This window comes from Triturus cristatus, chromosome 1_1 (genome assembly GCF_964204655.1).
Source record: "Triturus cristatus chromosome 1_1, aTriCri1.1, whole genome shotgun sequence".
NCBI lineage: Eukaryota > Metazoa > Chordata > Amphibia > Caudata > Salamandridae > Triturus > Triturus cristatus.
Window position 1 is genome coordinate 82,563,392 of NC_140579.1, and position 15,409 is coordinate 82,578,800.

Consider the following 15,409-nt stretch of genomic DNA (forward strand, 5'->3'; position numbering starts at 1 on the left):
CTTTCGCGGGCCGCACGGTGATTGCGATTGCGATCACTTTCATACAGTGCATGCGGCGCGCGCACCATTTGGCAGCCTGTGTGTACATTTCGCGGGCGCTTTGATGTTCTCAGTGAGCCGCGCGGCCACTGCGAACATCAAAGCGCCCGCGAAATGTACACGCCATTTGCCACCCCCTCCCTTATCCCACTTCCACTTATCTCCTTTCCTATCCCTGCGTCTTTTCTTTCTCTCCGCTTCACTTCCTTTTCTGACAGCTCCTTGTTTCAGTTAGGACTTGAGAGAGTATTTCTCTCACTGCATACTGTCCATGGTCATATTTCATGTCGAAAGATAGCTCAGTGGGTAAATACGCCTGCACAGATTTTAAACCCATGCCTACTGGTTCACCCGATTATCCTTTCAATATCACTGTAATAAGAATTTCGAGACAGTAGTAGCGCCTGTTTTATGATGCTGAATAAAATACACTACTTACCACCCTTATTTTGGTGTTGTTTGAGTGCATGGTTGCAGCTCTGAAGTTCTGCTCTCAGACACTAATCTACAGGTCTGGCACTCTATGCTGTTTTCTAAAACAATGCAGACTGCCTAAAGTGGCTACCGAATGCCCCCTAGTGCCTTGCCTTGATTGATGGCTAGTTGCCGTTCTCCAGCACATGTTAATTAGATTACATTTTGAGCGGAGGCGCTTTGGACAGGTTTGATTTCAGATATCTTGGGCGCATTTCACATTCAAAGTGGTCTTTACCTGCAGACTGGGGTGTCTATCCTGGGCGTTTGTCTCAAGATTGCACATGAGGTGTTTCTCGTCCATCCCTAGCCACTCCTGTAATTAAGTGCTGGCTAGACACGGTAACACATTGTTGCGTATTTCCATATCACCCCTCTCGTCCTCCCGCTAACTACGCCTGACAATATCATCCCAATGTCCTTGAGACAGCTTTCCTTGGTAATGGGGATCCTTGGTGGGCAGGCATTGTTTATTTAGACTTCAGACCTCGGCGCAGCCTCTTGCAGCAGAATCAATACCGGCGGACACCGTATGCCTGCTGATCATGAAAGGGAGAGGGAACTATGAGATATCGAAGGATAGCATATTTAAAACAAGCATTTGCAATGCAATAGGTCTCGCAGTTACACGAGTTAAAGCTATTTGCATTGTAAATGACAATGCCAATAGGCGTTGTTATTTGCAATGTCAATAGCTCAAACTCGCGTAAATGCGAGACCTAATGCATTGCAAATGCTTGTTCTGTTAAACGTTTTTCGGTAGGAAAAAAAAGTTATTGTCTGTTAAAATACGGATGCTTAGATGGGAGGGAAAGGTAAAAGGGCAAATTGTTTTGCAAGCATAAAAGCAGCAGAAAATGAAAAACGTCTCTAGTAAGAGGGGGGAGTATTTTGAATTGACAACTAGAGAATTTAAACACTGCCACGTTTAATGCTGTGCATATCCGCAAGATAGCGTTTGTACAGACTGTCAGTCACTTCTGAGTGGATAAACCAACGGAGAACTTAGCAGGTAAAATGGCTGGTAGATCTTACCCAACAATGATACAAACATTTTGCAGTTTGTTAAAGGCATTACGTATTTAAAATGTTGAGTTTCCTGGTTTGAGGAGGCGGTGACTTTAGCTCCGTTCGCGGAGTTTCGGAACTCCGCAATCTGCGGAGCTTGCGGAGTGCAGAAAACTCCGCTTCGCGATGTGCAGCGGGGTTTTTTCCCCCGCTCGCGAATGGTAAGTTTGAGATTGCGAACAGTAAGTTCACGATCGCGAGCTGCTGCTCGGGTAGAATTTCTACCCGAGCGGCAGGAATATCAGCACAAACTGCAGTTCTCACTGCACTTCACCACTCGCGGAGGTTTTTTGTAACTTCGAAGTTCCGCGTAGCAAAACTACACCCAGGCCTGGATAAAATGTGAAGGATAAAAGGAGAGCCTTTTTTTATTTTGCTTTTTAAATATAAAACTTTAAACTTTTGTTACATTCTTGGAGGGGTTGGCCATTAAGCGCAGCCTTGCGCGACGAGAAGATCACACAGTGGTCAAGGAGTCATCCTTTCTCTGTAGGTTAAATGACTTGACGTTTGTGTTGGCAGAGGAATTCAGGGAGGGGAAACAAATTGAAAGTATATTTGCGATGAGCAGATAAGTGTTACACATCTGAAACATCTCACCAAACAAATGTTTAGGAGTGATTTGATGGTATTTTTATTTTTTATTATGCAGCTGTTGCCGTTATCCTGAAGTATTTGAATGTCCAAAACCGGCCTTACAGCACACAAGATGTTTTTGGAAATCTGCAACGCGAACATGGATTTGGAAAGACTGTAAGACTCCGACTCTTGCTTTCATACATTGCTCTTGGTGTTTTTTAGTTGTGAGCCTTTGGACTATGATAGATGGAAATGTTTGCATGAACTTTCACCACTGGTAATTATCCTGGGCACCATTTCATTCTATTTTTTTTTAGCTCACGGTGCGTATATAGATATGGACCAACAATACGCAAATCACTCTTGGCCCTGATGAAAAAGGGATGTTTCAAAGTGGACTGCTAAGGTATGAATGAGGACTCAAACAATTCTGACTCGTTTCGCCTCTTTTTGCCTCGAAGTGAGATGCAACTTGGGTCTTTAACACAGCTTAATTCTGGGCCCGGGCACATAAGAACTAGTTAGTGATATTGGCTTAGACGAGTCAAGCTGCAGTTTTTAAGGCGTCCGATGAAGTGCATGTTGTAAGTGCAAAACTTAAGACTGGAGGCACAAAATATTGTGTGCAAGCTTATGTTTGACAAATGACTGGTAGTTGTTAAAATTTTAGGAGCCCCCCCTGCTCAGCACACACTACTTGCAGTAGCTGAAGGCCATGCCTAGTGTACACTGAAGTAGGCACATAGGTGAATTATGGTAACTTGATAAAGCCTATCCTTATAAACCATTGAGAACTTTGTAGATGAGGGCCTTTATGCGTGTGTGGGTCAAAAATTAGCCAACATTTATAAATAAAATAAATTCCTGGAAGAAGCGTTCATTTGAAAAGATGTATTGTTTATGACCTAAAACTTAAATACTGTTGAAGTTCTAGAGATGCCTAAGCAATCGTGGAGCCTTTCAAAACGCGCCTCATGATCTGAGGGATGATGTAATAAACTGCACTACCACCCAAACTTACTCACATAGGTTGTTAAGAGGAAATGCTGCAGTTCCACCGAACAAAGGTCCTCCCTGACATTGCATGAAACTAAAGCCTGCAGTATCATTCAACAACTAGATGTCCTCCCTGAAAGCATATCGAGAAGAAAGGATGCCATTCATCTCGTGTACTGCCTCGAGATTCAAGGCCGTGGTCCCATGGTCAGCTACACATGTCCCAGATTCTATAAAGAGGATGGATTGAACATCTCACCCTTGTGTGGAGATCAGCAGACCTTCATCTGAGTTGTAAGAATGCAGTTCGACTTTCTTCTTGCAGCTTGTCCCCAGCTCTCAGACGTTCTGGAACACATGTTGCCGCATCGATGGTTGTCCCCAGCTCTCAGACGTTCTGGAACACATGTTGCCGCATCGATGGTTGTCCCCAGCTCTCAGACGTTCTGGAACACATGTTGCCGCATCGATGGTTGTCCCCAGCTCTCAGACGTTCTGGAACACATGTTGCCGCATCGATGGTTGTCCAGCGCTGCCAGGTGTTGCTGCACAGCTGTCATGGCGTGTCCAATGTTCCAACGCTGCTCTGTATACAATGATGCTGGCTGCACTGGTTGTTATTCTTCATTTCTGCTCCTCACTGATGTGGGGTCCGAGCTGTTCTTTGGGGTGTTCTGAATTTTTCCACGTCTCCTGTGACCGCATATTATGTAAAATACCACCCTCCAAAGTCTCAGGGTTCAAACCCTCTTGATGATGTCGACGAAAGATGTTTTTGTCTGATTCCTCATGATTTATCTATATAAAGATATATATTCGGGGGCCTGACCACAATTCCCCACCCTGGGACACATGTACCTCCATGCACCCAATGCTCCCCGTGGAGCAGGAAGCTACACGGCCTCTGGCTCGGAAGCAGATGGAGGAAGGATGAACTGAAGTGATTTTGATGCAAGAGCCGGCAGAAGACTGGAGAAGAAGGTGGAGAAGGGAGCTGCTGCTGCTGTGCTCTACAATCTCTACAACAAAAGGAGTGACACAACTATTGTGGGTTCTGACAGGATGCTGAACCCAACACACATAGTTGTACGATTGTGTTTTTTAACTGCTTCTTGATGGAATCTGCTATCGCTCTGTGAAGCCTCACTCTGATGAAGGGTATATCTATTAGAGCAGACTTGATTTGCCCAGAAGTATTATTTTCCCTTCTCAGAGTGTTGAGCAGGCTTTATTGGACATTACTACCACCGCCCATTAGATCGACCGAAAGGACGGCATGAGTTCCTGATTAGTGGTTGGCTCTGTAGTGGGACATTTTCCCACAAACTGCCCATCTGATGGTCGCTCTGAATGTGAAACCAGATACCCGTTTCTGGAAGATCACGAATGGGAACTCTACCCTGAAGTCAAGGACATGATCTTGCCTTGACCAGCTTTCTTTATTGAAATTACATTTAGTGGTGAGGTTCATGTTGTACGTTTTTCTATTCATGCATTTTTAGTGCTCTGAATTGGGACTTGCATTTTTGCTTTTTTACTTTACACATGGTAGCACCATGGTAGTCAAACAGATGCTTCTGACGCTCAAAACAGTGTTCATGGTGGCTTATATTAGCTGCCGGGGTTTGCAACTTTTAGGCCTTGCTAGTGTACTTGCCATTTGCAATCTCTTATCCAGCCAAGTTAATTTTATACACTTGTCCATCCTTCCTGCCAAAAGTCTGCCATCAAAATGGGTCATTCTGCTACCCTTCCTTCTCTCCCTACCACCCCAGCTCATTCCCTCTTGGAAACCCTGCATGGAATGAACTGTAGGCAATGTGTTTCCCACAATGCTCATCATATGAAATCAGAGCAAGTGGATGATCGACTCTTTGTAAGGTCGTTGGCGCCAAGAAAAGCAAAACTGTGACCAAGAGTATTATCACACATTGGGTCACTTTAAGCCCTAATATGCCTTGGCTAAGAGGCTGTGCAGCAGGCACCCATTCTCACCTTAAGACCAAAGATGGAAGGTGCACTCATTGTGTCCGGACACATTAAATCAAATAGTCCAAACGGTATAAGAGCTCTCTTCTTTTTATTCTTGAGATTTTTTTCTTACGATCATTCAGACACGAGCAATGTACAGCCAACGCGTTTCGTTCCGTACAGGAACTTCATCAGGGCTGCAATAATTACAAACACAAACAGTAACACTTAGAAAAACATCTATATATGACAAATATAAAAACAAACATGTAATGTATCACTACTCGAATTTTAGAGAGAATGGCACACAAAAAGACGAAAAAGGGACATACATATAAAAAGCCCTAGACATATGAATATATACAAATACATAATATACACAAAAAAACAGAACATTCATTGCAATAACACATAATAAAAAACATATAATTCGGACAACTGAACAATATTCACCATTGAAGAACAAAATAGGTGTAAATGATACAAGTATCATGTATGACTGGCAAAGGGTATATAACGAAGAAAGAAGCAGAAAGAGTGGGAGAAAAGTAAAGAGAAATTTTATATGTATTAGAGTATACACATAAAATTATATAAGTGAGAAATAAAATTTAAATAATCAAAAGTCACAGTGTGCAAGACTATATCAAAAGGGGATATATATGAATAAATAAGAACTGTACCCAAGTTTTAAATATCATTCGGTATTGTGACCCTCATTCATACGCGATGGATAATACAATATCTCGGGTACCAAAGCAGTGATTAGTGTCAGACCCAATCTACAACAAATCGACTAGCATCTCACCTCTTTCAAAAAGAGTAGAATATAGATAAGGTACTCCTAGGGCGGTATGATAGTCGTTACCCCCTTACTGATCACTACAGGGAAATACACCCCAAGAGCAATGATTTCTGGTTTCATGGGATTGACCATGTTCCCTGTGGAGACAGGGGTGGGAATCGGGAGCTTTTGGTAAGACAACGTGAGGCTAAATGGATCTGTCGCCTCCAGGCTACTCTGAGGGGACACAATACGGATAGGGAACTACACTATTTTCTATAACCACCTATGAGAGGTTTCCCTACCCTATCAAGTTGCCTGCCATTTCAATATATGATGTTGTTCCTTAACAAGGGAATGTTCTAGATGCTATTTGTTAACATACTTGTGCTGTCATACATATTCCCTGACATCTTTACACCCTCCTTTCTCTTTGTGTTCCCTCTTTATCCTGTTGTCTGTTTCCTCACTCTTTTTCTGATATTTTATCTAAAAATATGAAACGAAATACTATATGGCTCATGTACATGTGACTTTTATACTGAAACATACGTGTATACATCACATGATTGCCCTGGGTGCATATTAGACCTCGCCATTAGGATGCATGTGGTATACTTTGTTTAAGGGTCACCAATGGGCTTTATATAACGTGGTGATACGAGGGTACTTTGTAGTTTTGTTCCATTTTTAAGCTTACTGTGACTACCAATATCTGGCTTCATATTATTGCCCTGTACCGTAATAGATCTAAAGATCTTGATATGGCATGATTCCAGGAGAGTGTTGGTGACCTAAAATTCCCATATGGAAACCGTCTACTATATGGTGGTGCCCTATGATTTATGATAGCCTCTGTTCAATTACTGATTGTATCTCTTCTAAATTGCGCTTTCCGGTGAGATCTGGTGCGCTATTTTCTTAACTGAATTCAATTCTGGTCATAATGGCCACCACTACCTGTGGAGATTGTGACATCACTACCTTGCCTCTTTAAGTAGGAATACTACAATATGGCCGCCACCGAAAAGCCATATGCCCCTTCTCCAATTCTTAGATTAAAATCATCTGCAACATGTGGCAGATTGCTAAACCATCCGTCGAAGTATTAACTTAATTACAAATACCAATTTTCTAAAGGAATCCTTCCCACTCGCGCATTGTGGTAGGGTTGGTTGCGCGGTCCTATTACCAATATGAATGCCCTGGTTCTATCAATCTATGACTAGCCACTATAATATGGCCGCCATCCATGTATTGCATGTCCGTTTTTTATTTTGAGCGCATTGCGCCGATTCACGTGACATGAATCCCACGTGATTTTATTCGATGTCGGGACGCGGGATACCAGATGAGGACTTTAAATAGTGAGTCTTTACGCCTGGCCAGTTGATACTCAACAGCTACCCTGCTTGGACGGAACGCCGGATACAAGGTAGAAGGTCTCACTTTTTACTTATGCTCACGCACTATTGTGGTTATTGACATGGGGATTGATTGTTCGTGAAGTTATATATATACGGGCGTGTGTCTTTGGAGTGCTTTTTAAAGTTGGTTATCCCGTTTTACTCGCCTGTGCCATTATGAATGTAGGCCCACATTTTGCTGAGGTTAACACAGCGTCCCCACCCCTTTGTGCTACTTGTCATGTCTTAGACATTATAGACATGACTCGCATACTTACGTTTGGGTTTTTTACGTTGTCTATAAAATCACCACTTGATGGGGATTATTATTACTTGTGATCTGATGAGCTTTGCAGGGGGTAACGAATGACCTGCACCTTTAATGCTGTGATTATGCATATAATCTTTCTAATATTGATAGCAATTATTGTGTTGATACAGGCCTATACTGCACGTCCTATAGGAATCTTACCACTCTGAATGCGTCTCATCATTTGGACCGCATGAGGGTCCAATTGTATTAATTCACACATGGGATGACAATACGCAAGGTGAGCTTACTGGTTCATCTGTGTGTTTGTAAATATGTTCTTATCTAGGGATAATTTTTGCCTTGATACTCTTTATTTATTTTTTGATAATGTGTTTTATTCTTATATAGGAATGAAATAACTTTCCTATGCTCTATTAATTCTGTCTGTGATGCAACGAGCCACAAAGGAGCACATACCGCCCTAGGAGTACCTTATCTATATTTTACTCTTTTTGAAAGAGGTGAGATGCTAGTCGATTTGTTGTAGATTGGGTCTGACACTAATCACTGCTTTGGTACCCGAGATATTGTATTATCCATCGCGTATGAATGAGGGTCACAATACCGAATGATATTAAACTTGGGTACAGTTCTTATTTATTCATATATATCCCCTTTTGATATAGTCTTGCACACTGTGACTTTTGATTATTTAAATTTTATTTCTCACTTATATAATTTTATGTGTATAAATATAAACTTTCTCTTTACTTTTCTCCCACTCTTTCTGCTTCTTTCTTCGTTATATACCCTTTGCCAGTCATACATGATACTTGTATCATTTACACCTATTTTGTTCTTCAATGGTGAATATTGTTCAGTTGTCCGAATTATATGTTTTTTATTATGTGTTATTGCAATGAATGTTCTGTTTTTTTGTGTATATTATGTATTTGTATATATTCATATGTCTAGGGCTTTTTATATGTATGTCCCTTTTTCGTCTTTTTGTGTGCCATTCTCTCTAAAATTCGAGTAGTGATACATTACATGTTTGTTTTTATATTTGTCATATATAGATGTTTTTCTGAGTGTTACTTTTTGTGTTTGTAATTATTGCAGCCCTGATGAAGTTCCTGTACGGAACGAAACGCGTTGGCTGTACATTGCTCGTGTCTGAATGATCGTAAGGAAAAAAATCTCAAGAATAAAAAGAAGAGAGATCTTATACCGTTTGGACTATTTGATTTAATGTGTCCGGACACAATGAGTGCACCTTCCATCTTTGGTCTTATGTTTTGATTCATTTTACATCTCTGGATGACTGATGTAGGAAGTGGTTTTGCACCTATTTGACAGATTGTTTTCAATACTTGTGTATTGGTTGAGCTGGACCTAGGTCGGTCATTCTTGTTGCTTCTGTTTTGTACCCATTCTCACCTTACCTGGGTCATTCTACAAGGCGCTTCCACTGCTCTCGCCAGGGGTGTTCCAGTGGCTGACATTGGTTGGGCGGCCACTTGGTCTATTTTGCGTACATTTGCTCAAATACTGTCTGGCAGTTATAAGATTTGAAATAATTGACTTCAGGCGCGCTGTCTTGCATGATTTACTAGTTTATCAGTACTCCTCAGTCCTGCCACACGATGGACCTTGGAACTCCTTCATTAGGTGAAGACTGAGAGAAGCTCTTGCATTTACCAGACCTATTGTTACAAACGGTAAGAACTTTTGTCTTCAGTAGCCAGATTTCCTTGTAGAGGAGAAAGGCTGCTGTAGTTGTACTTGCATTGAATTGAGTTATTTCTGTACATTAAACACCACAGTTCCTCTCAGCACCAGGTGTTCTTGCTAAGAATGTTCTGCAGCGTCACTCGCATACCCTTCCTTACGCACGTTATCTGCAGTAGTTAAGGTTGCACTACTACTGTCGACATGAAGACCCCCTTCCAGATTAATAACAGACCATATTTCCACTGTCCATAAACTGATGCGAGAAGAAGTGAAGTTGTTGACGATGGCGTTAGTGATGTCACCGGTGCTGTCACTGGTAATATTTATGATATTCTCTGTGTGGTCATGACCAGTTTATGACTTCTATTGTTCTCTTTGCGAATTCACTTGTCACTAGAATTTGGATTGTAACAGGAAAGTTTGTATGTGTTTTTGCTTGTTTGTTTGCAGGTTCTGCCAACTTAAGAGAAGGAATCAAGATGGCTTTTCTAGATCGTAGGAAACCTTGCCAATAAAGTGAGAGTGTGTGTATATTTAGCAGGAAAATGTTTATTAAAACATTAAGTTAAATTTTGGACTGTTTGGTGTCCTTTGGTAAAGCTTTTCATTTAAAAGAAATATTTCGAAATAATAAAAACACCTGGGAATAAATAAAGATGTGTGATATGTTTTCGAATTGCCACAGTCTCCATTGCTGTCTTTTTAGGTCTCTCCTGAGCCAGCGCTTTAGCGCTGTTCGGGCGAGAGTTTTAGTAAGCAGGATTTTGAAGTGCAAACTAGTGGCTTTTGCAGGCCTCTAGCTACAGTGCATGTGCGCCGCCGGGCGCGCGCACCATTTGTCCGCCTGCGTGATCACTTTCGCGGCCGCTTTGATATTCTCAGTGAGCCGCGCGGCCACTGAACATTAAAGCGGCCGCGAAAGTGCTCACCATATGCTCTGCTCGCATCTCCCTCTCCCCTCCCTCCCCCCTTTTCTGAACATGGTTCGTGTGCGCTCGCTTTTGTGACTTGTTTTAAAATTGCACTTTAAACGAAGCCTGCTCACCGTGAGTAAACTACAGGGTCTGAGGCCAGGTCTGGTGTCTAAACAAACACGGTCACCCATTGTGCGTTACGTCTCACCGGGATCGCTTGATCTCTTGACTCTTTTGTCATGGCGTCATTCTCAAATCCTTCCAACGCTTACCTCATCCCAAACTCACCTGACACACATTGCTATCTATGCCTGCTGTAAATTTTGGGACCCAAGTCATTGTGCCTGCTCCAAAATACATTTGTCTTGTCACTATTCATGCTTCAGACCATGAACCTTGAAGAATTTTATATTTCTACAAAATGAAGTAATACCCGTCGTCATTGCCCGTTACCCATACGTCTGCATTGTTTTAACTCAGTTTCGCAATTCCTTTAACTCTCCCAACCCTAGTCCTTCGTGTTGCTTCCACCACCCCCGCCGTATATGTTACTTCTGACCCCCTGCCCTTCGTGTTGCTTTTTTCCACTTGTGCCCACCATGCTGCTTCCACCCCATGCCCTCCTGTTGTTTCCCAGACCCGCTTAATAAAAAGAAACACTTTTGCGCTGCTTTTTAGGTCTCGACCTTGCTATCGCGTAAGCGATCGCAAAGCGAGACTATTGTGAGGTTTTAAAAGTGCTCCCAAAAAGCGGATTGCATGGCTAGCACGCGCACAATCACACGCATCGTGCCGCCATGCAATCCTCCTTTTGGGAGCACTTCAAAGGGTCCGCTCCCCCGCCAAGCGCGCGCGCTTCCGAGAGCGCCATTGTAAACAAGGCTGTTCTTATCTTGTTAGCATTTGGGAGCTGGGAGCTCTGCAGCAGGTTCGGGCCCAAGGAGATGCCGCCTGCGGCCACCCCCAGGACACCCATGACTGTTGCTCTTTCACACTCAGGATTGCCATCCACGTTCGCAGGCGCTGCCCCTCTCCCAGAACATATCCCCACCCTACGGCAGTATATTTCAGAAGCAATACGGTGCTTCCTGCAGCTTTTGGTGTCTGCATCAAGTACCAATGTCACCCCTCCATTCCCGCCCCCACCCGGCAGAAAGTCACCCCGCCTCCCCGTCTCACCCTGCAGAAGGCGTTGATTTGCCACACAGGCTCAAAACAAATTGCGCTCTGTTGTCTCGGGCTCCAGAATCAATTACACCCCCTGGCCGACCCGTGTGGGTCACCCTCCTGCGGATTTTCGAGGCACTGCTCATTTCCACATCAAGCGTGGAATAGGCCCAGTGGCAAATCAAAGCAATATGAAGAGATGGTCTCTCGTCCGTCCGCGGGGCATAAATCGGGCCAACCCTTCAGGGCAGTGATGCACGCAGCTTTATCTTCCTTTGCCTGGGCACACTTGTGTATTCTTTACTGCTCTTCTGTTGACACTGTCTGTCTCAGGTTGTCACAAACTGTTTACTCTGTCCATGACCCATTAAACAATTTCCCAGACTTTTAATCTCTGCACTGGTTTAAACCAGAAAATATGCGGCATGCGGTGTCTGTTATTATGCCAACATATGGAACGCTCTCTAAAACAGGCCCCATAAAGCTAATTTTAGAAAGCAAATAATTCATTCACTCTTCAATCCTAACAGTTTCACTATAGTGCCTCTAATATTTATATATATGCTCCCTTCAATGTCTTACATTGAAAAGAATGCTTTCTGCCCTAAACATTCTACAGTGAGCGCAACTATCAACGACAAACGTTCTGCACTCAAACATCGCATTTTAACATGTAGAATCCATATTTAGACAATCCATTTTCCTCAAAATATGAATTTGTAAGTAACGTAGTTCCTCGAAATCTTCCTGAATCACCCTTTTATTCATTCTACCTTTCCTGTTTCCATATTAACTTTTGCCTTCACTCCTGCATCACAGTACCTTTTAAGTATGTGGAGTATGACGAAAAGAGAGAGATGCTGCACAAGTTTAAATGTTCAAGGCACTGTAGTGATTCCTGACTGCCACCTATAAAGTTGCACGAAGTCCCAAAATGATGACTAGCGGACAGTAAAGCAATGGTGTCATCTAGCGGCAGACAGGGCAAGGGACGGAACGTGGTCAACAAACTTAAGTTTTACATTTAGAGCAGCCTTCGCATTTTAGAGACATTCCCCACGTCGAAGTGCTTTTCCATTCCATTATCAAAAGAGCCACTGACTTCAGAGAACATTTAAAGAAATGCGAATCATGGGCCGTTTGTATTTTACTTTTTTTTTAACCAATATTTATTAAATAGAGAACTTGCCTCCTCATCCCCACCCACTCACTCCCTTGTCTTGCACCTTGCTAACGTGAGGCGTGTGCATCTACTAAATAGGCAACCCATAAACGGCCCATCTAAAAGAAAAAAGGTGACCTGGATCCTCGCCTTGGGAGGCTCTGCCCCCTCACTCCAGGCACTATATATGCATAGCCCACGAGGCCACAACTCCTGCTGTTTCCAGGGCTGATCCTTTCCACGAACAGCGTCCGGGTCAAACTCGTTCTCCTCAATCTCTTGAATTGATGATTTTAGTGGGAGGCCCTTTTTGGCTCACAAGTCAGGTTCTGGCTGACTACCTTATAGCAGTGACTGCTGTGAATACATATACACCTCATCGTCTGACTTTATTCTAGTCCGTTGCTAACTGGATCTGAGAGCCCATGGACCAGGGAGACAGGGAAATGGAGGGAGGTTAAAGAAAGTAAACTAAACTATTAGAGTGTGTAGACATTCTGGAGACCTGCACGGCAGCCTGGAAAAACATTATTCGAAGCAGGTGGTGTGCTCTGTTCCTATGAATCATTCGAAATCTAGGCACCTCAGTGCTGTGCCCAGCTCTGTGCCCTGTGTGCTTGTGCCAAAACCCGAACCTGCTAGCTTTGAGCCTGCCTGTCTTTGACAAACTCTATGTTATATCCTAGTAGAAAAGCCCATCACGTTTTTTAGGTCGAGCCTGGACAGCGCATGCGCTGCTCTGGAGGTATGCTGTAGTCGAATATGGACTTTAAGCTCCGCCCAACCTCTACCCATATTTTTCATTGGCTTGTGCCATTGTCCCTTGTAAATGCTGGCTTCTGATTCGTTAAAAGGCTTGCTAGCCCCTCCTTAGTAACGCCTTGTCTTCATTTGTAATCTCCCATGAGGACTGGCCCTTTTACTTCTGTTGTTACAGGGTATGTCTTATTTAGTTTGTAAGCACTATTTTCTTTAATGAGTTTTTCCTGCTGCATGCACGACATGCTTTCCTGCAACATTCAGCGCGCCATGCATGCTATCACTTTCCAAGCAGTCCGGGACAATGGCGGACGCTTCTTTGAATAGGTCTCGCATTTACAAGAGTTTGAATGATTGGCATTGTAAATAACGATGCCTTTTATTTATGTGTTAATTACCAAAACAGATAAATAAAAGGCATTGACATTTACAATGCCAATACCTTAAACTCTCGCAAATGCGAGACCTATTGCATTGCAAATGCTTGTTTTCTTTTTATTTAGATTCAAGATCAGGGACACTAAAAACCATTGTCAATGCTAACAGGGCCCAAAGGCGAAACCCATTGGCATTGCCAAAGCTTTTTTCATTACAAGGTTGGGAACATTCAACACATCTACCATGCGACGCCTAAGGCAATGTGCCAATATGCTGTTTAAACTCTACGTGTGTGTCTTTAAGTTATTTGAAACATGTGTCTTTGTTATTTGAAATGCATTTCTTCATAGTTTCGCACTACGGTGAAAACGCGCCACACCTCTTTCGTGTTGCGCCTCTGGCAGTGGGGCAATGTACTGTTTTTTACACTACGTGTGTTTCTTTAAGTTATTTGAAACCTTCATGGTCAATGTGCTAGTTAGACAGTACTTGTGTCCATTGCACACAAAAAGACTTAAGCAGAAGCTAGCCAGTATCTTATATGCACATCCATTATGTCATCTGAAAGCCTTAATAATTCACTATATTACTGATTTTTTTCTTTTTTTATAAAGGTGCTCTCAGACAGAAATCCTCCTCTCCCTCTGGAGGATATATCGGACCCAGCAAATGACACAAAAGCCCTTTGGAATCCACAAACTTCTTACACATTTGTCGAGGCACTAATAACATCCATAATTGATCGACCAGTTCCTAGAAAGTCAAGACAACGAACCTGCAACATGTTTATCATGACCTGAACAATGCCATCCCAAACGGAAAACATATGATCCGGGGAATGTCAATTTCATCTCAAACAAGGGGTTATATATTCCCGGTTGTTTTAGCTGTCCCAAACTGGTCGATCAAATATGGATGTTATTAGTGGACTTCTGAGTACGTATTAGCCTTGAAAAAGTCCCTTCGGACGAAACGCGTGTCGGCTGTTTTTTGTATACACATGTGGTTATCAAAAGAAGGAAAAAAATAAAGAAACTTTGGAAAGAAATTCCTGAAATATTCTATGGGCTTGTAATTGAATATACACAAACGTACAGTGGAAACCAGCTTTACTGGTTATACTACTTCTCATGTGTGCCTCGACAAATGTGTAAGATATACAGTACTTGTGTGTTCGTTCAGTCATTTGAAACCAACTATCATAGTAATTTTGCACTACGCTTGACACTCACAACAGTGCCGCTTCCAGACACAACAAGTCTAGGAACAAATTGTGCCCCAATCTTCTTTCCGCTCCTAACAGCGCTGGGGCTCAAATGCGCACTATGCTTACAAGGGAAAGAAATAAGCAAAGGAATACAGGGGTATTTTTTCTTTACTTTAATCGGGATTTAAAGTATATTTTGAACAATATCCAGGCTTTCATGTAAGGATTACCTCCAAAGAATGTTTCCCATATCAACGGAGGAAACAGGCAAAAAGCCATCAGATATTATTTGGACTCCTAGAAATACAAGCTTTTGTTGATCACAACCAGTAAATATCTTGGCTCAACACTTCTAACGCGGCACCAGATGCAGCTCACGTCTGCAAAAGGTTTCTAAGCAGACGAACAGAGGGGTCATAAAACACCCGCCCCCCACTCCACTTTAAAAGCAAAGCCAAGGAATTCTTCTGGTCGAGCAACACTTGTGCTTATCTCAAGGAAGCACATTCCGCAAACGC

At 42.7% G+C, this 15,409-nt stretch overlaps 1 protein-coding gene across 5 annotated transcripts in view; it reads left to right on the forward strand.

Annotated features, from left to right (window-relative positions):
* Positions 1 to 15,409, forward strand: part of LOC146869515 (homologous-pairing protein 2 homolog) — a 139,871-nt gene that overhangs the window by 79,673 nt on the left and 44,789 nt on the right. For 3 of the 5 annotated variants that reach the window (XR_014961067.1, XM_085603493.1, XM_085603508.1), the window contains exon 2: positions 2,234 to 2,334. The exons of the other annotated variants lie outside the window; for them this stretch is intronic. Coding sequence is in view for 2 of the 3 variants with exons in the window: in XM_085603493.1 (XP_085459619.1) it covers positions 2,234 to 2,334 (101 nt within the window). In the remaining variant the exon portion in view is untranslated. The remainder of the gene's footprint in view (positions 1 to 2,233; positions 2,335 to 15,409) is intronic. 5 annotated transcript variants of the gene reach the window in all.